Here is a 24,794-nt window from a genome sequence, read left to right on the forward strand (position 1 = left end):
AGTTATATTAGCCTACAGTTAGACAAAATCATCTAGCACAATTTCTTTCATCAACGTTTTGTAGTTTTCAGTGTACAGGCCTTTGACCTCCTTAGTTTAAGTTTATTCCTAAATATTTTATTATTTTTTTGTAGTTATTGTAAATGGTATTATTTTCTTAATTTCTTTTTTGGATAGTTCATTGTTACTGTATGGAAATGCTACTAAATTTTATGTTTATTTTATATCCTGCAACTTCCTTGAATTCATTTATTAGTTCTAAGTTTTTTTGTGTGTGAAGTCTTTAGGGTTTTCTGTATATAAGATCATGTATCCTGAAAACAGGGACAATTTAACTTTTTCTTTTCTAATATGAATGCCTTTTATTTCTTTTCCTTGCCTAATTTCTCTGGCATAACAAATATTGATGACAGTAGGCTAAGTAGATAAAATGTAGTAATCAAATCTCCTATTCACAATACTCTGCGTGGTAAAAGCTATGGCTGAACATAAATGACAGTGATTAAACGGTCAAATCGTCATGTTTTAGGGTCAATAGTTCCCAATGCTATCATTGTCTGCCCTTCCTTCACCTCCATAGACAACTGGAGTACTCCTGGGGATGAGGTTAACTTTAAAGTCAGCAGGTCCTGAGCTTTTTCTTTTACTAGGCACTCAGGAATTAGAAAGGGGCAGTGACGTGGATGAAACCCTGCACAAATTGTCTGGTCTAGAAGTTCAGGAATACTAAGCTGTGTTCACTGAAGAAGTTACTGTCAGTTTTCCAGAGAGGAGGAGGCATGCTTATCTGCCTCCCAAGGTTATTAGGCAAGGCCCCACCAGAACCCTAACTGACCTCATCAGTAGACATTGTACATATTGGATCACCATCTAAGCCTGATTGCTTGCCAAGATTGTTCACACCAACCTATAAAGAAGTCTGGATAACTCAGCCACATATGGCAAGCCATGTCCATTGTGATCTTTGGCTAGCATTTGCTATCCCTTTCTCCTTCCAGAGTCACTTGGTAACCATGTTTGCCATTTCTCTGATTTCTCAGTTATACACATCAGAGAAGAAGATAAAATCACCACATACCTGGACTAGTTTAACCTTTAAGCTTGATTAGACATTAAAACACCCACCTAGAAGATGAAGTGTGTACGTGCAATGTAGATGTAGTGGTTTAAAGAAAACTTTCATACTCAGAAGTCGGACAGACCTGCATTAGAAATCCACCTCTATCATTTACTAGTTATAAGATTTGGGCACATTTCGTAACCTTTCAGGGCCTTAACTTTCTTGTCTGAAAAACAGACATTTATGGTTGCAATGAACAGAGAATAAATCTGCATAATTTAGGAGAAAAGAAATTTATTGGAAGGATAATGGGTAGCTTATGGAATCCTTGGGAACACTAGAGAGCTGGGCAGGAATGAAGGGCAGTCAGGTGTCTAGTTCTATGGCCAAGATCTCAGCATAGGAACAGCCTGGTCAGGGTGACACAGCTCTGCTGCTGGACACTGGGCACAGCCACTGGCACTGCCATCACCGGATACTGGATACTGCTGAAACCACTGCCACAATGGCACACTGCTATTGGCACTACTGCCGCTGAGCACTACTGGAATGAATCCTAACTATTCCCTTCTTTGTATCGTTTGTCCCAGATTCAAAGTTCAGCAAAGGCAACTGATTGTCTGAGCTTAAGCTTCTTATCCATACCACCCAGCTATTAGGGTTCAGAAGAGTAAGTATTTGTTTTTCTTGGCTTTTATAGTGTGCAGGGAACTGAATTCTACCAAAGCTCACAGAAACGTAGAAAGAGATCAAATAATGAATTTGTTAAAATTTTCAAAATAGAGAGTAATGTCTTCCTTGTAAAGATATTTTTATGATTCATGCTTGTTCATAAAATGGCATCTGTAGTTGTCATCATTTTAAAATTACTTGAAAATCCCTCTGACAGCAGCATTGAGAGTAGGGGCAGCCTGTGGCAGTAAATTGAGTCAAGGCAGATGAAGCCTGAAAGAATAACAACAGTATCACAGCTTTCTCTATCAGGTGGCTAATGAAATCAGCATCCTCAGGAGGCAGGGTGGAGGGCTTTTTCCCTCAGTGCTATTAAGTCAGATGCGAGAGCCTTGGGGTCTTTGAATCATAGCCATCTTAGAATTTTCCATCACAAAGTTTTCAGACTGATATTTGATGCTGCTGGTGGGGTTGGGTAAACCAGGAAGAACTGCTGAATTCAAGGATATGACCAATCGGTTAGAAGTCTCCAAGAATAGTTTTGTTTCATAGTCTGGAAAAGCCAGAGAAGTAGATACATAGTCTGGAAAAGCCACTGTAATACACTGATGTATCAAAAATATACTTTAAAGAGGGGGAGTGTGATAGAGAAGCAGGGAAGTCAGTCTTTGGGAACAAGCAGAGAGGTGGGTGAAGGCATGACTTGCTGATTGAATGATTTCAAAAATAACTATTGCAATGAATGGGAGTGCTGCCATACCTTTCTTTTCTGTTTTTTTTTTTTTTTTGTTGTTTTCTTTTCTTATTTAAGTTGACATGTAATAATTATATACAGTTATGGAGCATACAGTGATGTTTCGAAACATAATTTGTATTGATCAGATCAGGGTAATATAGCATGTCCTTCATCTGAAACATTTATCATTTCTTTGTGTTGGGACACTCAATATCCTCCTTCTACCTGTTTTAAACTATATAATATTAAGTATAGTCTTCCTACAGTACTTAGAGCAATAGAATTTCTTCCTCTTAACTAGCTGTAATTTTGTATCCTTTAGTAAATCTCTCCCTCTTCCCCTCTTCCCCCTACCTTTCCCAGGCTATAGTATCCTCTGTTCTACTTTTGACTTCTATAGGATCAGCTTTTTTTTAGCTTCCACATATGAATGGAAACATGTGGTGTTTAACTTTCTGTTCCTGGCTCATTTCCCTTAACATAATGTCCTCTAGTTCCATCCATGTTGCTGTGAATGACAGGATTTCATTTTTTATGGCTGAATAGTATTCCACTGTGTATATGTATCACATTCTCTTTATCTATTTGTCTGTTGTTGGACATCTAGGTTGGTTTCATATTTTGGCTATTGTGACTAGTGATGAAATATACATGGAGGTACAGATGTCTCTTCAATGTACAGATTCCCTTTCCTTTAGATAAATGCCCAGTAGTGGGATTGCTGGATCATATGGTAAATCTAGAACCTCCATACTGTTATCCACAGTGGCTATGCTAGTTTATACTCCCACCTACAGTGTATAAGGGATCCCTTTCCTCTGCATCCTTGCCAGCATTTGTTATTTTTTGTCTTTTTGATAATAATCATTCTAACTGAGGCGAGATGACAGCTCTTTGTGATTTTTAATTTGCATTTCCCCAATGCTTGGTGATGTTGAGCATTTTTTTTTTATATCCCTGTTGGCCATTTATAAGTCTTTTTTTGAGAAATGTTTGTTCATTTCCCAATCTTTTAGTTGGATTTTTTGTTGTTGTTGGTTTTTGTTTGTTTGTTTGCTGTTGAGATGTTTGAGTTCCTTTTATGTTCAGGATATTAATCCCCTGTTGGATGAATAGTTTGAAAATATTTTCTCCTATTCTGTCAATTGGGTTTTCTCTCTGTTGATTGTTTTCTTTGCTGTGCAGAAGCTTTTTAGTTTGATATAATACCATTGTTTATTTTTGCTTTTGTTGCCTGTGCTTTTGAGATCCTTTTCATAAAATCTTTTCTCAGACCAATGTCCTGAAGCATTTCCCCTAGGTTTTATTCCACTAGTTTTATAGTTTTGAATCTAACATTTAGGTCTTTGATCCATTTTGAGTTGATTTTTGTATAGAGTAAGAGGTGGGGGTCTAGTTCATTCTTCTGCATATGGATATCTGATTTTCCCAGCACCATTTATTGAAGAGACTATCCTTTTCCCAATGAGTGTTCTTGATGTCTTTGCCAAAAAGAATCAGTTGTCCATAGATACATGGATTAGTTTATGGATTCTCTCTTCTATTCCATTGGTCTTTTTGTCTGTTTTTATGCCAGTACCATGCTGTTTGGTTACTACAGCTTTCATATATTTTGAAGTCTGGTAGTATGATGCCTTCAGCTTTTTTTTTTTTTTTTTTTTTGCTCAGGATTGCTTTGCAACATGGCTTTCTTATCTGGTGTCTCATTTGTGCTCCAGGAAGGGCTGGGACCCCTTAAAGAAGCCAGCTGAGGTGACCTTCTATTTGTCCTCCAGATCCGCTCTTCATCTTTCTTCTCCTGCTCTGTTCCTGTGGAAACTGACCATTATGAACTCAATGGGCTTTCTTGTCCTGTAGTTTCCTGTTGGGTTTGGCCAATGGTGAGAACCTGCCAGAAATCAAAGGCATCCTCATGGACTGAATTCCTCAATCAAAGGTCTTAGCTTCTTTTAGGAAGTTCTCCTCACACAGTCATCTCTGCCTCCGGATTCCACCAGCAAGCCTAGAGTAAAGAGAAATTGTTGGTGGCTAATATGTTCTATACTAATTTTTGTGGTTTCTCAAAAGCTTGCACCTTTGTGTATGTCTCCTAATTCTACTTTAGTGAGCCATGTATTTCCTTTTGAGACTGATAGCAACCCAAGTCATATATAAATGGATCCATTTCAGTAGGCAACTTTTTGAAGTTCCTGCTAACACATAATTAAATACTCCATTTCAACTTTAAGTTGGAAATCTGGCATTCATCTTGACTTTATGACCAAATTCTTCTGCTTCTCCTTTCCATATTTGTCTCAAATCCATCCTTTCCTCTCCATTGGCACTGTTACAAACTCATTGTCCTTCATGCACAATACCAATTTCTTCAGATCTGATCTCCACTCTAAGAAATGAGGTTAGCTACATTTAAGGAAAATGGCCCCAGAGCATGGGCAACGTTCTCAGTGTTATCTCCTAAACTGGCTTAAACCCACACACATCTCTGAACGATTCCCTTTACAGTCCTTGATCCCATTGTTTATTTCCCTACGTTCTTTTTCCTGCCAGTGTCATCACCTGTTTATTGACTATGTCTCTTCTTAATACATCCACTTTGCTTTCTAGTATTAAATTTCATTCTCTCTTCTGGAACACTGCTTCCTTGGACTAATATGTCACTTACAAATGCCCTTTCCTTCCTTATTCCCCCAAACAAACCATTCAATATCTGTCATTTGGGAAGCTGAGAAGTGATGGAGAAATAAAATATCACACCAGGGTATATGTGTATCAGAATAACTTTATAGCCAACAATCTCAATCTGTGCTCTTTTACTCTCTGGAATGACTGTTTTAAATCTTCTCAGATCTCATCTTGTACTTTAGAGACACAATAGAAGCCATCAGATGAGAACTCAATACACTCTTTGTCATCCTGCCTACAAATTTTTCTATTCATCCTTTCCTCATCATCTTGTATTACAAGACACTGTGCTAAGATCCTAGCTCCTCCTGCTTTTCCCGAGCCCTTGAACTACCTGTTCTCTCCCCTGTGTCTTTAACCTCTTTCTCTTCACAGGATCCTACACATCATACCCCCAAAATAAATTTAAAAAAATTCTCTCTCCAATCAACTTTTTCCTCAAGTGCTGCCTAACATTCCCCTCCCCTTCATAGTCACTCTTGTTGAGATAATCATATTTTCCTACAATCTCCATTTTCTCATCTCCTACTATTTATTTATTTACTAGCAAATGACAATCGTGTACATTTATGGGGTACAATGTGATGTTTTCAGCTATGTATACATTTTTATTTATGTATACATTGCAGAATGATTTAATCAAGCCTGCCCATCATTTCACCAGCTGTTTTTTGGGGGATGGAGAATGTTAAAAATCTATTCTTTGCATAATTTAAAAATATGCAATACATCATTATTAACTGTGGTCACCATGCAGTGCAATAGACCACTAAAACTTGTTCTTCCCATCTAACTAAAACTTTGTACCCTTTAATCAACATCTCCTCTTTCCCCATCCCTCTCTAACCCCCAGCCTCTGATGACCATCTTTCTACTTTCTGTTTCTATGAGATTGACTTTTTTAGTTTCCACGTATAAGTGAGATCATGTGGTATTTGTCTTTCTGTATCTGTCTTATCTCACTTAGCATGATGTATTTCAGGTTCATCCATACTGAATTTCCTTCTTTTTTAAAGTCATATAGTATTTCATTGTGTATATATATTCCATTTCTTTTATTCATTCATTCTTTGATGGACACTTATGTTGCTTCCATATCTTGGCTATTGTGAATACTGCTGTACTAAACATGAGAATGCAAATATTTATTGACATACCAATTTCAATTTCTTTGGAGATATACCCAGAAGTGGAATTGCTGGATCATATGGTAATTCTGTTTTTAGCTTTTTGAGGAATGCCCATACTATTTTCCATAATGGCTATACTAATTTACATTCACACCAACAATGTACAAGAGTTCCCTTTTCACTACATCTTTGCCAACAAATGTTATCATTTGTCTTTTTAATAGTAGCCATTCTAACAGATGTGAGATCCTAGCTCATTGTGGTTTTAATTTGCATTTCCCTGATGATTAAAGATGTTGAGCATTTTTAAATATGCTTGCTGGCCATTCATATGTCTTCTTGTGAGAAATGTCTGTGCAGATTTTTTGCCCATTTTTAAATAAGGCTATTTGTTTTATTGAGTAATTTGACTTCCTTACATATTTATATATTTGCCCCTTATCAAATGTATGGTTTGAAAACATTTTCTCCCATTCTGTAGGTTGTCTTGGCATTCTGTTGATTTTTTCCTTTGCTGTGCACAAGTTTTTTTGGTTTGGTGCAATCTCATTTGTCTATTTTTGCTTTTATTGCCTGTGCTTTTGGAGTCCTATCTAAGAAATTATTGGCCAGACCAATGTTGTGGAACTTTTCCCTTATGTTTTCTTCTAGGAGTTTTGTAATCTCAGATCTTACATTTAAGTCTTTTTTCACTTTGAATTGATTTTTTAATGTGGCATAAGGGTCCAATTTCATTCTTCTGCATGTGGATATCCAGTTTTCCCAACACCATTTGTTGAATAAACTGTCCTTTCCCCAAACTCTGTTCTTGGCACCTTTCCCTCCTATTCATTCTTCAATCTATACCACTCTGTTTTCTCCCCTCATTTCCTATCATTTCCTAAGACTTCCCTTTATCAAAGTCATAACTGAGTTGTTTGTTGGTAAATTCAATAAAAACATTTCAATTCTTTCCTATTTTACCTCTCAGTACTACTCAACATACTCCTGGGAGTCTCCCTCTCCTGGAAATGCTCTCTTTCCTTCTTTTAACTTTTATGACATTATTTTTCTCTATCTCACTAGTCACTCCACAGCAATCTCTCTTTCCAGCTCATTCTCAGGATGTTTCCTGACTCAGTTCTAGGGCCTCCTCTCCTTCTACGTCCTCCTGTTAGACTACAGTATTCATTTTTATAGCTTTAATTGTAATCTACTTGGTTTTTCATTGCTCTTAAAGTGAAGTTCTTGCTAAGATGTACAAAATAACTGAGTGGCTTCTCCTACCTGCTTGTGTAGTTTTTACCCTCATTTTCTATACCTCAAACACACTGACATCCTTTCATTTTTATCATATCACCATATTCCTTCACACCTATAGGCATTTCCACATTCTTCTCCTACTATTTGTTATGGTCCACTCCCAGCCTGCTGTCTGACTCATAGACTCAGTTCTAGTGGCACTTTCTTAGAGAAGCATTTATTGAGTTCTCAGAATAGATGAGGTTCACTTTTTACATAATTTCATGGTAGAGTATATTTCTCCAAAGTATAATTTAGTTACTTACTTGTGGAATTGTTTAATATTTACTCCCTCACCAGACATTAAGATCCATTGGTTTATAGTGTTCATTGCTGAATGTCCAGCATAGAGTAGGTATTCAATATAACTCATTCATTCACTGAACATTTTCTTTGAAGAGCCCCTTCTCAACCTCATAGGTGTAGGCCACCCAAAACATGGATATACCTCTCTGGTTTCTACCCCAGTATTTCATTCTATCCCATTCCCCCTCATCTTACTCTTCCTAGTTTGCTGAATTTTTGTCATGAAAGGGCATTGGATTTTATCAAATGCTTTTTCTGCATCTATTGATATGATCATATGATTTTTATTCTTTAGCCTGTTGATTTTATGGGTTACATAAATTGATTTTCAAATGTTGACCCAGTCTTTCCCACCTGGAATTAATGCCACTTGCTCATGGTGCAGTTATTTTGAATTTTTTAAAAATATAATTCCAGAACATCTTTTTGACTCCCTAGGGTTTCTGGAATGGATGATCAGTGTGGCATTTTTAACCCACTGTCTATTGACCAGTGAGGCAGAGAATTATGTCATTGCCCTTTACAATAATAGGAGATGCTCCTTGTCAAGCTTCACCAAATATATGAGAACATGGTGTAGCCCAGGAGCCCTAACTTGGTGATGTGCTAACTCCGGCATGAGTAGGGCTGGTCTCATCAGCTACTGTGCAGCTGAATTCCAGTGTCAAGTTCAATGTGGCACAAAAGGGTGCTACTTGCCCTATGAGTCTACTTCCCAGGAATCTTGGCCAGCTTCTGAGATGAGAAAGCAGAGATACCAGGGGTGGGAAGGCAAACTTAATTGGCAGTGACTGTATTATATTAAAGGAAAGACTGGCCATCAGCCCCGTGTACTCCCAACATGCCCAGAAAGAAGCCAAATAACTGGCTGACACCCAGTCTCCACTCTATGGCTGAGTGAGCCAATGATTATAAAGAATGCATTTGCTTGAATGTAGGATAGAAGGCCATTTTGTATCCAGCTTTCAAGAACCTGCTATAAGGCATATAATTAGCTAACAGTCCCCAGATGGTAGTGTTCACCCCAAAACTACACTCTTCCTGGGCCTTTCCTAGCCAATGACTGAGCAGGCAGGAGATTTTGGAGCCCCACTTTTCCTGCCCAGTACAGGAGTTCCCTAACAGATAATCTTTGCTTGGCAGCTCCCCATGGGCATGGATGAGACTTTCTCTCAGCTGCACTGAAGTGTGAGTCTTTTCCTGCCCAGGCTTGATTCCTTCCTCCTCTCCTTTCACAGGCATCAGACCTGCTTTGCAGTCTGAATGTTCTTACCTCCCACATATGCCCTCTCTCCTCTTTATTCTTCACAAACATTTCCCCTGAAAATCTTTGGCCTGTGATTCTATTTTGGCATCTGCTTCTCTCAGTATGTGAACAGATACTTGCCGGAAGGAAGATATGATTCAAAAAAGTCTTGCTACAAAGCACAATATATTTCTGCATGTACATGTATGTATATAAATGCATATGAAAAGATCTGGAAGGATACATAACAAATTTAAAATGATAATTACCTCTAGGTAGGAAATTTAGATTGGGTAGTGGTGTGGTTATTTGAATTAAAATGGGTTATTTATTCATATGTATGTTTGTATAATAAATTACTTCTGGAAGGTTAAACAACAACAAAAATGAGTAATTGTTGCCACAGGGAAGGAGAATGGAGTGCCTAGGGCAAGCTTGAGATTAATTTTTCACTACATACCCTCTTACGTTGTTTACTGTTTTTTTTCTTTTTATACCATGTATACGAATTACATTTTTAATTACTTTTAAAAGTGGAAGGGGGGAGCTGCAGTTTTGCCATCATCACTATGATCACTATGGTATTCATACATTAATTAACATTAGTTCACCACCCTCTTCCCAAAATTGCTTCCCTCTGAAAGATCGAATGTATCCAATTCTTATATATTTGGGAGCAGGAGGTGGCTAGAATCTCGCGTAGTTCATCATATGTGTGAAATGATGACTGCCTTCCAATCAAAGCCAGGGCAGCTTTGGAACAGGGCTATATTCTTTCTACCTGTTTTCTTCCTACTACATGTAGAAATCCAAGAAAGACATTCTATAGGACCTCATTGTTAGAGTATAGTAGCATTATTCTTGGGTCCTGGAGATTTAAAAATTAATTTTCTTTTTTATTATAAGAAGAACATATCTTCAGTATGAAATATTTAGAAAATAAATATACTTATAAATGAATATGTTACTTTATATTTGTAAGCCCATTCACCAGATATAATAACAATAAACGTTTTGGGACTTATCATTTTAGATTTTTCATGTATAGTAACTGTCTTAGTCTGTTTGTGCTGCTATAACAAAATACCACAGACTGGGTAATTTATAAAGAACAGAAATTTATTTCTCAAATTTCTAGAGGCCAAGAAGGCCAAGATCAAGGTGCTAGCAGGTTCGTTGTCTGGTGAGAGTCTGGTCACTGCTTCCAAGATGGTACCTTGAATGCTATGTCTTCCAGAGGGGAGAAGTGCTATGTCCTCACATGGCAGAAGAGCAGAAGAGAGTGAACCTACTCCTGCAAACCGTTCTTATAGAAGCATTAATCCATTCATGGGGGCAAAGCCCTCATGACCTAAACACCTCTCATTAGCCCCCACCTTCCAACACTACCACTTTGAGAATTAAGTTTCAACACGTGGATTTGAAGGGACACATTCAGACCACAGCAGTAATATACATATCCATACTATTTCCCTGAAATGTGATAATAATATATGTACACTTTGTAACTTGCTTTGTAAATTCACTTTTTATATATTAAAATTATATACAAGGGCTATCTGCAAAGTATCCAGCCATTGTTAATATAACAAGAATGCTTACCTGGCTGGATACTTTCTGGACAGCCCTCGTACATACATATTTTTAAAAGTCAATTCATTTCAGATGTCTTTTTATGAAAAACAATACCAATGATCTTTTCTTCCCCTACTTCCTGCTTACAGGAACCACTTTTTTTTCTTGCATGTACCTCTGTATTTCTACATAACATGACTATATTGCTATTTCTTAATTTTTTTTTTGAGGTAGTCTTGCTATGTTGCCCAGGCTGGTCTTAAACTCCTGGGCTCAAACAGTCCTCCTGCCTCAGCATCCTCAATAGCTGAGATTACAGGTGTGCATCACTGTGCCTGACTCGATTTTTTATAATGCAACATGTACTAATCTAAGTTACTTCTAGAGGAGAAGAGAGGTATAAAAAAGATAAATTCTTGTCTTCCATAGTAGGAAGTCAATAGTTAATGCCTAAAACTGAAAAATCAAAAAGTAACATAAGTACACTTATTTTGTTAAGCACACTTATTACAAAAAAGAATCAGCTAAAAGATTTGAAAGTTTCTGCCTTTGATGCTTCTAAACAGATCATCCAACACTCTTGTTCTTTAGATTTATTTTTACCCCCACTTCCAGAGGTATCTGATATACCAATTCCTGAGCCCTTTGAAAGTTCTATAATATAAGCTGGGTTGTTTTTCTTCTTTCTCCAATGGCAGCTCACATTTCCGCAGTATCAGTTCTGCTGAGTCTGTTACTACGCAGCCATGCTCTTGCTAGCTTTCAACAGCACTTCTTTGCTGTTGTCTCCTCTACTGTTCTGTCTTTGTGAATTCATGACTTAAGAAAAAAATCTTTTTGTAATTTTAATCAGATTTCAGAAAAGAAACACATTCAAAACACATTCTGCACCCCTACCTAGAAATAATTACCTGGTTTTTATTTTTCAGTTAACCCCTTATTGTGAACATCTTTCCAGGCTATTATATATTTTTCTGCACCATCACGTTAAATATTTTTATTGTTCCATTATCTAGATGTAATATAATGTACCTTATCTATCCTGGTTGTTGGATATTTCCATTCCAATTTTTGCTATCAAAATTAACAGTAAAATTGATATCCTTGTAACTAAATTTCTGTAAATGGACTCGCAAGGCCAAAGAATGAAGGAGACACCAACACAAGGAAGAAAAAAATCTTAAAACAATACAGTAAATGCAATGGTAGAGATATGCACAGTATACTACGGAAACCCAGAGGAGACAAACCTAATGCAATGCAACTTTGGGACAATATGGAATTTTTGTTCTGGGAAGGCTCCCAGGAAGGATATCATGATCAAACTGAGATAGGTGTGAACTGGGTAGAGAGGAGGGGAATAGCATTCCAAGAGGAGGGAACAGTATGAGCCACTGCTGGAGGGAAGAAAGCTGTATACAGGGAACCATGAGGTTGTTGAGTATTATAATAAGAAGCATGGATTGTTAAAGATGAGGCTAAAAAAGCAGACAGATTCCAGTAAGTCCTCGTATGTCTTGTTAGGAATGTTGGAGTATATTTTTATGTGATGAGGAGCCACTGGAAGGTTTTTGAGCAGGTGGGGTTATCTGAAAGGAGATTGGAATATGGTAAGACATAAGACAGGGAGAAGGTATAGGAGGCTATGGCTGTCATTCAGAGAAGATGAATGTCTGAGAAGATTGAAAGAGGAAGATATAGTTTGAATAAAAGAAGGGAAGAATTCAAGGACTATTTAGTTGCTAAAATCTGTAGGAATTGGAAAAGGTTGAATGTGGGGGTGGGGTGAGAGACAGGGAGGAGTAGAAATGAGAGAGAGACCCAGGTTTCTGGTTTGAGTGCAGGGGAGGTGCGGGGCTGAATCAGAAGGTCAGAAAATCTATACCCCAGGGAATACAGTGAAAGGCATCTGGTATTGTCCTTCTGCCACTGTCTTAAAAGGGATTCTAAAGGGATTTTCTTTCCCTTGTTCCTCCAGCCCTACACTTGCATGACTGGCCTAAGTGGATACGCACCAGTTGGCTGTGTCCATCATTACAGCCAAGTCTGAGAATTCCTGCTTATACTTAGAGCCTGTGGAGCTGCTGACACTAACAGTCATTAGCTGACGACCCTTTTGTAAGAAACTATGCTTTAAAATGTAAACGGTGGAGACATTCTCCTTGCATTGTCCAGAAGGAACTTTCTCCTGCGTGAGCCTGGATTAATCATGAGAGAGCTCGTCAACATTCCACTGGTACACATCCTTACTCTGGTTGCCTTCAGCGGGACTGAGAAACTTCCAAAAGGTTGGTTTGAGCAATTTTGTCTTCTTGTTGCCTTGTTGCAGTTCTAAAGTGTGTGTGTGCCACAATCAGGACTGATTCACAGTATGGTGGGCTTGGGTTTTACTTAGTGAAGTAGGCGTAGGATGTGTGGAGAGGGAGGAGGAAACTATATACATAAGCAATTAGCTGATGGCCTCTCTACTAATATTTCCTTTCTAAGTTCTACGCTAAAATGTTTAGCTGTACAGTGATGCAGAGCCCTCACTTCTAGAGGAAACGTTAGCAGGTAGACTGCAAGTTATCAAGGACTGTTTTGTTTATGCGTATGTCAAATTTCAGGGTGGTCTAAATGAATGATGAAAACCTTTTCACATCAGGTTTCCCAGAAATATAATCAACCCCACTCCCAGACGTCCAGAGTGTTTGCTTCTGAACAAAATCATTTCCATTTTCAGTTTCAATTTTATCAAATTCCTAAAAAACATTTTAGTTACTAAAAAATCAGAAATATAGAAAGACGCACACCATTGGCCTATATAATAAAACCCTGATGACAACGGCTTCTCAATAACTTTGGGGCTGGAGTCATGATTTGGCTTGGCAAGAGACTGCCCAAGTTTTTTTCAGAGCCTTTGGAATGTACCGGAAATAACACCACCTCAGGGGAAAGGAAAGCAACTTAAGAAACTGACAAACACCTGTTGCAGTAGCAAGAATGTCCACAGTGAGATGGTTTCTGGCCAGTGTATTATGAAACTGAGACTAGTGTATTTCAAACGAGGAAGACTAGAAAATGTGTGATTCTCAAAGTGACTGAGGGCTTCACTGAAATCTTTTTGGAAAAGGACACAAAAAGCAGATTGAGTGGTATCAATTTAAGTAAAGAGTTTTCAAACTAAATGTGTTGCAATAGATTAAAAGAGTTCTGTATCTCAGGACACATTCAAATTAATTATTTTCATTTTGTATTCCTTTATCAAAGCACTGAAACAGTTTGTATTGTGTAAATAAGAGAAGGTAGTATCTGTATGTAGATAAGAAACACATCTTTAGATGTTGTGGTTCACTAAAAATTCTGGAGCCACAAGTTCAAGGTTCACAGGCAAATAAGATATAGTTTTCTTCCCAATCTTATTTTATATATTTTTAGGGTTATTTTTGTTGTTGTTGCTTCTCTTTTTCCATTTTATTTGAGCAGAACGGTATCTTTAAATGTATTTAAATATTTAATTTCCAACTAATACTTTAAGGTATCTTCAGATAAAAGAGAATCTAGATTTTTCAAACAGCTAATAATAGCTAGAAAGACTTAACATTGGCTTCATATTATTTTAATACTTCCTGATCACACAACGGATGTCCGGCAAAGCAGCATGTGAATGTTTGGACTTATGGATTCTCTTAAGTCTTATTTGTGTTATTTTAAACCATGCAGTTACATTAAAATGATAGGCTTAAATACTAAAATTTACTAAAGTCTAGTCTTATAAGGAGCAGGACAATTGATTTTGATGGTCCAAATAGGAATTTAGTGCACACACACACACACACACACACAGCCCCAAAACCTCTCTATCTGAATAAGCCCTAATTTATATTCTAGAAAGAAATGATTTTCAGTTTCCAAACTTAACAAATAAAGCCCTTAATTCAAATGCACACTACCTCTATGTTGAAAACTTCAGCATATAGTGGCATAGAGGTAACGAATCCAAATATCCTGGCTCTTAAATAAACTAATCAGATCATTAATATAACTTTGTTTCTTATAATTTATTTACAGCTATAATTAGGTTTTTAAAAAATTAAAACTATTTTTTTTCTTAGTCTATTGTGTTTACTGTAAAATCTAAATCAACATCAACCTTAGCCCAAAACACCATGCCTAGGAAAGCAAATGTCCATTTACTATCCACACCAGTTCTGAGAATAAATGATATCATGAAAACATTTGTCCTGAAGATTTTAAATGTTGAAGTGTGAGGAATATATTGGTAGATAAGAACCGTAATAATATGTTATCATTTTAATACTATTGAAACTAAGGAAAATGTTCGACCCAACCAGCTTCTCTATTCTTGAGAGAAGGTAATAACAACAAGCATTTTTTAGGTGGGATACTTTTTCCTAAATCCTTTATCATGAGTGAATCAAGGAGACTGCACAACAGTATATTACAAAATAAATTGAGATATTTAAAATGCGTAAGAGTATTCAGGGGATTCTTTTCATATTCCCTGCACTCCATTTCCTCAATAAAGTTAATACCCAACTTTATAGAATTAATAGTCTATTGTTTCAGTTTTAGTTTAATTGAGACTCCTGATGTTCAAAAATAAGGGGAAATCCTAATATGCAAAGATAAGGGTAAAGTCCTTGGCTTTCTGAATTATTTCAACTAGTGATATTTTCAGTGATGAATTCAAATTCATAACCCCAAGCAGGAGAATTTTACAAACTGTTACATATGAAAGTAGCCAACATTTCATTGAATACTTGCCTTAAGCACATACATCAATGACATTTAATGTTTTATCAGAGAGTATTAGGTATATGATGGGATGTTAAATTCTGCAGGAGCACTAGATTTATTTAATATGCACAAAGAGCTCCTGTCAAAACCCCACTTTCAAAATTGCCTCATTTACTACCATATCTTGAAGTTTTTGAGTCTAAGTGATATATCTTTAGGTATATTTGAATAACCTCCTCCTTTAACACGCATGTATACAGGGATGGGATTCACAGATTTGACCTATGACTAAGTCAGTACCGGCACAGCTGTCATTGAAATCCGGGACACCAAGTCCTGGCTGAATGTTTTATATTGACGTACATTGAGAGAATTCCTCATTGCATGTTTGGATCAACACAGTTTCTTTAAATATTATGGACCTTGAAGAACAGAAAAAAAGAGAAGTATCAAGATTTCTTTAGACTCTACGTTATTTTCAAAGGCAAAGTAGGCAACTTCTCAGTAAAATAGGACTTGAAGTCACTGGGAGAGAGTGACAAGTGAGGGGTGGGAAGGGGACCTGGGAGGAGTGGTCTCATTCAGGAATTACATGAACCGTGCTGAGGACCCAGCTGGGGCTTGGGACTGCAGCTTTCTTTATGGTGCACCTGACCTGAACAGTTGTCCCGCTTTATCCTGCAGTGCTATACGAACATAGGGGCAGCGAGGACAGATGGTTGGATTAATTGAGGATTGACACTTTCCAGGGTCAGTGCAGCTAAAGAACTAGAGAGTAAAGGAGTTGACGTTATATAGCAACATACCATGGGGTACGGTTGTATAGTGCAGAAAGTGAAACAAGGACATTAAAGGCTTGAAAAAGAATGTTGATATCAAGTTTCTTTTTCCTAGTCCCCAATATCTTTCTGTGTATCTTTAGGGAAAACACACAGTCTCTGTGAGCCTCAGAGCCTTGATAAAATGAAGAAGTGCCTACCGATGCTTGACAAATAAGTTTATGTATTATCCTGAGAGTTGTCAATGATTGGTGTAATGATCACTCCTGGGTAATGTGCATGTTTTAGATGAGTCTCAAAACCCAAAGGAATGCCCACAGGAGAGGCAATTTCAGAAATTCTAACAGGCTGAGAAGAACTTCTATCTGCCTGTGCCCAGTGCCATTCCTTTTTTTTTTTTTTTTCCTGAGATAGGGTCATGCTCTGTTTCCTAGGCTAGAATGCAGTGGCAGGATCATAGCTCACTGCAACATCAAATTCCTGGGCTCAAACAATCCTCCTGCCTCAGCCTCCCACATAGCTGGGACTGCAGGCATGCCCCAGCACACCCAGTTAATTTCTTTTTATTTTTTGTAGAGATGGGGTCTCACTATGTTGTCCAGGCTGGTCTCAAACTCTTGGGTTCAAGCAATCCTTCCACTTCAGCCTCCCAAAGTTCTGGGATTATAAGCATGAGCCACTGCACCCAGCCCCAGTGCCATTCCTGAAGGCAAGGACCAAGACATTTTTCTGTTGCAAAGAATTAATGATACAGCATTAATAAGTGATTATTGAGCATTATTATTAATGAAACTTACAGAGCCATCATAACAAGAAATAACCTTTACTTTATTATATCTTCAGTTAAATAAATGTTCCAGGCCCTAAGATAGTCCAAATGGTGAGCAATACTGAATATCCTCTCTGGAAGATTTAAAAAATTTCCAACACCAGTGTTTTCTCATACTGGAAAAAAAAACTGTATTCATAATGTTAGAGAAACATGAATATTTTCCAAGTCTGAGCCCTAATTTTACTGAAACAGAAAGGAACAAATATCCCTTGTTTCTTTGTGTACCGAATCATTTGGTCATGTCAATTAGCAAATAATCAAAAGTTGGTTAGTTAATAGCCATGCGCTGGAGCCCATATAATCCAAAGGAAGGGAAATATCAGATCCTTCCCATCAAGCAACTAATATTCAAGTTAAGTTATTCCTTGGGTGCAGGAAAGAGTTGTGTTCATTTTCAGGTATTTGTTATTCATGTAGTCCTTGGATTGAGAGAAGAAATAGTGCCCTAATTTAAACGGTCTCTGGCTGAGATGAAAGCTGGATAGTAGAATGAAAGTAAACAAGAGACAGTCTGCTGAGTCAACAAGTGTCATTAAATACAACTATGTGATTGTGTCAGTAAAAATTTGAAAGCAGATTGGGATAATTTGGAAATATGGGCAAAATGGACTTAACTACATTCTGTCTATAGAAATTGATATTGATATAAATCTTTCTTTTTTCCCTTTCTGTATATTATGAGTACTATCTTGAAGACACAATATATTTTAGAATTAAGAGACAGGACCTTTAAACCAATTTTAACCCTGAAGTTGAGCTCTATTTCCTCCTACTTTTGTGATGTTTAGACAAGTTATTTAACCATTCTTAGTCTTCATTCCTAATCTGCAAGTGGGAATATTAATAGTACCTACCTTTATGTTACTTGTGATAAGTGAGATAATGAATGAAAAGTACAATACATGGCACACAGCAGGTTCTTAATCAATTTTAGATGCTAATATAAAAACAGAGTCAAACCTTACGTAAGACTGCCATGTCACTCACTGAACCTTAGAGGAAAGTGTTAACTTAATAAAGTACTTGGTAACACCTCACATATTTCTCCACATCTGACTCTTTTAAGACATTCTAATACTACTTTGATCTTAACTGATCTCAACAGAATTTTGTGTCACCTCACTGGAAAGATAACATTAATAGTTTACCTCTGCCACTTCTGCATCTGTGTATTGCGTGAGAAGAAACTGATGAATAAAATTTCTTTTTTAATAAAAATAATACATGGTATTTAAGATTGATTTCGAAAACACAAAATATACAAAGTTTAAAACAGAGAGTCACCCATACTTTCAGGACTGTTAACATGTTGATATATTTCCTTCCATTGTTTTATATGTATCTTTTTTTAAAAGTGCAAATGTATTGTTTATACAATTCTGTGTCTGCTGTTTTCACTTGGCACTAAAGCATAAGCATATTCTATGTTATTAATACACCTCAAAACATCATTTGCAGTAACCGGATAAATAATATCCTATTTAGATAACAGTTTGCTGGTATATGTTTAAGAGCCCCTTCTCTGAGCAAAAAAAAAAGGCCCTGGTTTGTTACACTTGTTGACTTCTGTATTGTAAACACTCCAAACCATGGCCAGTTTTAAGCTATCAACAAACGCTGTACACTGAGTTGGGAAATAGCATGTGCAGTAGCAGCCTTTATAACTATTTCTACCATACAGATAGATTTATGTAAATAACCTTAAGAACATAGATAATAGTAAAATGTAGTTAAATAATTAGGAGGTGATGAATCTTGAGTATTATATTACTTTTTTTAGTCTAATTTATTTAATTATAAATGTATACAATTTAGTTTTTAATAATGGCTGTATTTAGCACAGAATTCCTGAAAAATTACCAGTTGGCTCTTGCAAGCCTGTATAAGCCAGCTCCAGCAGACCAGCATTAGAAGACAAAACTGTGTGCCTAACTCTTCTTCCACTCTACCACAATTAGTACAATTTAGTACAATTAATCTGTTTTGTGCAGTGAAAGTCATCTATATGCCTTTCTTTTTTATTATTTATTTCTTTTTTTTTTTATTTCAGTGTATTACAGGGGTACAAATGTTTAGGTTACGCATGTTGCCTTTGCGCTACCTGAGGCAGAGCTTCAAGCATGTCTCTCTCTCAAACTGTGTACACTGCACCCATGGGGTGTGAATATACCCATCCTCTCCTTCCGCCTCTCACCTGCCTGACACCCAATGAATGGTATTACTATGCGTGCACTTAAATGTTGATCAGTTAATACCAATTTGATAATGAGTACATGTGGTGCTTGTTTTTCCATTCTTGTGATACTTCACTTAGTAAAATAGGCTCCAGCTCTATCCGGGATAATATGAGAGGTACTAGTTCACCATTGTTTTTTTGTGTCTGAGTAGTACTCCATGGTATACATATACCACATTATATAATATGTGGTCCTTTGTGACTGGCATCTTTCACTTAGCTTACAATTTCCAAGGTTCATCCATGTTGTAGCATGTATGCTACTTCATTTATTTTCATTGTCAAATAATATATCATTGTATGATTGTACCACATTTTGTTTATCCATTCACTCATTTGTGGACACTTAGGTTGCTTATATCTTTTGGTTATTGTGAATAATGCTGCTACAAACATGAGTGTACAAATATCTGTTTGAATCCCTACTTTCAATTCCTTTGAATATATACCTGGATGTGGAATTGTGGGATCATACTGTCATTCTGTTTAATTTTTTGAGGAGCCACCATATTCTTTTCCACAAAAGCTACACCATTTTACATCCCACTGGCAGTGAACAGGGTTCCAATCTCCCTACATCCTCATGAACATTTATCGTTTTGATTATAGCCATCCTAGTGGGTGAGAAGGGATAGCTTGTAGTTTTGATTTGCATTTCCTTAATGGCTAATGATTTTTAGCAACTTTTCATGTGCTTTTTGGACATTTATAAACTTTCTTTGAAGAAAGGTTTATTCAGATCCTCTGCCCATTTTTTATTTGCATTATTTGTCTTTATTATTGAGTCTCTTTCTATTCTATTAATATGCACATGTGAATTCTCTGTAAATCAGATGTAGCTTAAGCATCAGAGACTCTCATAGACAAGAGCCCCTTCTAAAACGCTCCGTGGGCTCTAGCAGTGTGTTCATATGAACATATATTTTTATAAAATTTGAGAAAAATTGTTCTTAAACAACAGTTGTTGAGATTGCTATTCTTTTCTACTCTGACTTCATTTCAGACTCACTTCCCTTGATGCGGATGGCATTGAGGTAGTCATAAAAATTTTATATCCATGAATTTATATATATACTTTTAAAGGGAACTCAAGTTATACAACTTTAGGCTCCGCAAAACCTGGATCTGCCTCTACTCATATATAATAAATTCTAAGTCCTATTCCCCTGAGAGCCTTCTCTTTTAATTCTCAAATCTCTATTTTGGAAGTAAAAACATTCTCTACATTAAATCTTCCTTTCTTGTGGCAAATTTCTGCTCTGAAGAGATACAGTTCTTATTCAGGTAGTTGATGGCATCTGACTGCTTAAGGAAGGATTAGTAAATAACATTCTAGAATGTTCTCTTTTGATTTCTCCTTTCCTTTCAGCTCCTGTCATCACCACTCCTCTTGAAACAGTGGATGCCTTAGTCGAAGAAGTGGCTACTTTTATGTGTGCAGTGGAATCCTATCCCCAGCCTGAGATTTCCTGGACAAGAAATAAAATTCTCATCAAGTAAGTATTCTGCCTTTTTTCTGGTAGGAATGTGCACTGCTGCCTTGCAGTTTATCTCTGACATAAATGCAACCACAGCTCTTGGCTGTAGTAAAGGTTACCTTCTGGAATTTATAAAATGCAAATTTCTTCATTTTATAGATGTAAGATCTGAAGTTCAGTGAGCTTAAGAAAATTTCTTAAAGCAAAACAGTGATTTAACTGATGTGGGAAAGTCAGGACTGTTTTGTGGCTTATTGACATGGAGAAGTCAGATAAGCCCCCAGATTAGAACCTAGAAGAAAATTCACAGTAATTGGGAAACTCCATGATACCCTAAGTCTGAGGGCACGTATTCCAGGACATGCTGGGGAGTTAATAGGGACCAGCCTCATCTCCTGTGCTTCTGATATCCCAATAGAGTGAAGTCTCTTGTCTAGGAATCTGACCTCTAGGTCACCATCACCTTTTGTTGTCGTTGTTGTTGTTGAAAGTTAGAAGGGATTCCTAATACATAGTGAAACAAGTGAAATTCCCATTTGGCCTTTTAAATAAGTGAAATTCCCATTTGACATAAAGATTATGCTATCCTTTCCTCATTACCTCTGATCAAAAATACTCTAAAATCTGTAACAAAGTGAAATCATAGGTTTTCTAGTAGGCAATATAGGTTGCATTCCAGCTAAGTGTATGTTAATCCATTTGGGCTGCTATAACAAAATACCATAGACTGGATGGCTTATAAACAACAGAAATTTATTTCTTACAGTTTTGGAGGCTGCTAAGTCCACATTCGAGGTGGCAGCAAATTCAACGCCTGCTGAGGGCCCACTTCCTGGTTTATAGATGTCCATCTTTTCTCTGTGTCATCCCCTGGGGGAGGGGGTGAGGGAGGTCTCCTGGGTCTCTTTTATAAGGGCACTAATGCTTCTCATGAGAGCTCTACCCTAATGTCCTAATCACCACCCAAAGGCCCTAACTCTAAATACCATCACATTCATTATAGGTTTCAACATATGAATTCTAGGGGGATATAAACTTTCAGTCTACAGCAAATGCTTACTCTAGTATCCATAGTCTAGGATCCGTGAACTTGGATGGGGAAAATGACATTTTTAGTTTCATTTACCTTGAACTGAAATTTAGTGTTTCCTTCTATTATACATGTTGTAATATGGGAAATTACCCCGTGCTGTGGTAGCCTTCAAGTACTCTATTAAGCAAGCTATCTCAGAACTTCTGGAACAGGAAGGCTCACAGATTAAATTAAGCAATTTAAAATAGTTTTTAGCATCTTGTGCAATCTGGATAGGCTGAGAATTTCCCAAATCATCAAGTCCAAGTTCCATTTCTACTTAGTTTTTCCCTCAAATTATCTTTCTCCTCTTGAATTTTACTACAAGCAACAAAAAGAAACCAGGCCACAGCTTCAACATGCTGCTTGGAAATTTCCCAGCTAAATATATGAGTTTATCATTTACAAGTTTTGTTTTCCATGTAAGTGCGGGACACCATTCAGCTGAGCTCTCTGCTGCTATATACCAAGGATCCCCTTTCCTTCCTTTTCCAGAAACATGTTGCCCATTTCCATCTGAGCCCTCACCAGTAGTGCTTTTAACATCCATATTTGGCCGGGCATAGTAGCTCACACCTGTAATCCTAGCACTCTGGGAGGCCAAGATGGGAGCATCACTTGAGGTCAGGAGTTCAAGACCAACCTGAGCAAGAGCAAGACTCCTTCTCTACTAAAAAAAAATAATAATAAATTAGCTTGGTATGGGGATGCACGCCTATAGTTCCAGCTACTCAGGAGGCTGAGGCAGGAGGATCGCTTGAGCCTGGGAGTTTGAGGTTGCTGGGAGCTAGGCTGACACCACAGCACTCCAGACAGAGTGACAGAACAAGACTCTGCCTCAAAAAGAAAAAAAAAAAAAAAATCCACATTTCTACCAACAGACTGCTTGTGGTAATTTAGGTTTTCTCTAAGATGATTTAGCTGTTCTCCGCCATGCTACTCACTTCCTTGTAAGTCCTCAGCAGTGGGGTCTTTAACATGCCTATTTCTACTGACAGTCTCTTCAAGAACGTCTAAGCTATTTCTAGTGTGCTCTTCAAAATTTTTCTCTGTTCTACTCATTCCTCAATTGCAAAGCATGTCCACATTTTTAGGTATTTGTTGCAGCAGCACCATACTTCCAGGGAACAAAATCTGTATTTATTTCTTATTGTTGCTATAACAAATTATCACAAACTTAGTGGCTTACAACAACATACATTTATTATCTTTATAGTTCTGGAGGTCACAAGTATGAAATGAATCTCACTGGGTGCAAATCAGCATGAAGTGTTGGCAGGGCTGAGTTCCTTCACAAGGCTCTAGGGAGGAATCTGATTTCTTGCCTTTCCCGGCTTCTAGAGGCCACCTACATTCCTTGGCCCCTTCCTGCATGTGCGAAGTGAGCAGCTGGTCACTTGGGCCTCTACCTCCATTATCATTTCTCATCCTCTGACTCTTCTGCCTCCCTCTTCCATCGTTTAAGGATGCATGTTATTACACTGGGGCCTCTGGACAATCCAGAACAGTCCATTTTACAATTCTTAACATCTGCAAAATCCCTTTTGCCACGTAGGGTAACATGGATTCACAGGATCTGGTAATTAAGACAAGAATCTTTCATGGACTGTCATTCTGCTTACCACACACATTTGGCATAAAAAACCCGTATTTGGTTTAGAAAAACTCACTTCTATATTGATGATTCCCTTTGAATTTCTTTCATTGTTCTAATTCTCTTCTCAACAAATAGTTTGTGTGTAATTTAATAGCCAATATATGTAAAGCACATATTTTTGCAATTGAAGCCATTTGCTTCCTTATGTATCCCAAGTAAATAGAACTGTGCCTGCCACTTGTTAGCACTCAGTAAGTATTTGTTTAATGAAAGAATTAATATTCAATTAATTGTTAGTTATGTCCAGAAATATTTAACTCTTTCTGCTCATCACACTTAAGTGTGTGCATGTTCATTAACTAGCTGCTACTTCCCAGTAACTATGGAGAGAAGACACATCTTGGTTATGATATACTTTCCTGAATAAAGTAAACTTTACATTTGGTCTTATCAATAGATATCACCCTTTGAAAGAATTTTTGGAGGCCTCAGTGGTGCATTCTACTTCCTCATTGACAAGTCATCAGTTTGATCAATTAATCATAGCTGGAAAAATCACAGATGACACGCTAATCTTCCATTTTCCTCTGTGACCTGCAGGCTCTTTGACACCCGGTATAGCATTCGGGAGAATGGGCAGCTCCTCACCATCCTGAGTGTGGAAGACAGTGACGATGGCATTTACTGCTGCATAGCCAACAATGGCGTGGGAGGAGCTGCGGAGAGTTGCGGAGCTCTGCAAGTGAAGATGAGTGAGTAGGAAAGAGAATCATCTGTTGATTTTAAAGTTGATGTGGTACACTTTGAAACAGCCAGTAAATAGAGACCCCCTCATACCTAGAGGTTCAGCAACAAGACAAGGTCAAATTCAAAGCACAAACTTGAGTTCAGTTCATTTCACACCTCTTATTCCTGCCAGCAACTACCACACTAATGCAAGTCTCTTAGTTCTCTGTCCTCTCCCATTTTCTTGCCTTCATACAGCTCTGTGTTTCCTCCACCCTGACTTCTTTCACTGGGGAACATCCCTCTAAAACCTTTACCCTGTGGCTTTTAAGCATAGCTCTATTACAGCCAAACGCTCTTTTTATCTCTAACCCCTTTGCAGACACTTCTTCTACCTTTTGCCTTATTTCAAACTTGATTTTCTTCTGAGTGACTTTCTGCTTAAATGGAGGCTATTCGATTTCCCCCTCTCGTGTCTACATGACTAGCAAGTGCTGATAGTTAATCTCCTGGCCCTCATTGCTGCCATTAAGCCATTATATTTTTATTCCTGTGCAAAGTCTTTCGTCTCATGAGGGCTCATGCCTTTCTGTCCAACCTCTTCTCTAACTCTATTCATCATGTCATGTGACTTCTAGGTACTCCC

General features: G+C 37.5%; 1 protein-coding gene across 4 annotated transcripts in view; it reads left to right on the top strand.

The window, feature by feature from the left end:
- Positions 1-12,897: 12,897 nt before the first annotated feature.
- Positions 12,898-24,794, top strand: part of MUSK (muscle associated receptor tyrosine kinase) — a 98,011-nt gene continuing 86,114 nt past the window's right edge. For all 4 annotated transcript variants that reach the window (XM_069474542.1, XM_069474540.1, XM_069474541.1 and 1 more), the window contains exons 1-3: positions 12,898-12,976; positions 20,645-20,771; positions 24,023-24,174. In XM_069474542.1, coding sequence (XP_069330643.1) covers positions 12,898-12,976; positions 20,645-20,771; positions 24,023-24,174 — 358 coding nt within the window. The remainder of the gene's footprint in view (positions 12,977-20,644; positions 20,772-24,022; positions 24,175-24,794) is intronic.

The sequence above is a fragment of the Eulemur rufifrons genome, chromosome 7 (genome assembly GCF_041146395.1).
Source record: "Eulemur rufifrons isolate Redbay chromosome 7, OSU_ERuf_1, whole genome shotgun sequence".
In the NCBI taxonomy this organism is placed as follows: domain Eukaryota; kingdom Metazoa; phylum Chordata; class Mammalia; order Primates; family Lemuridae; genus Eulemur; species Eulemur rufifrons.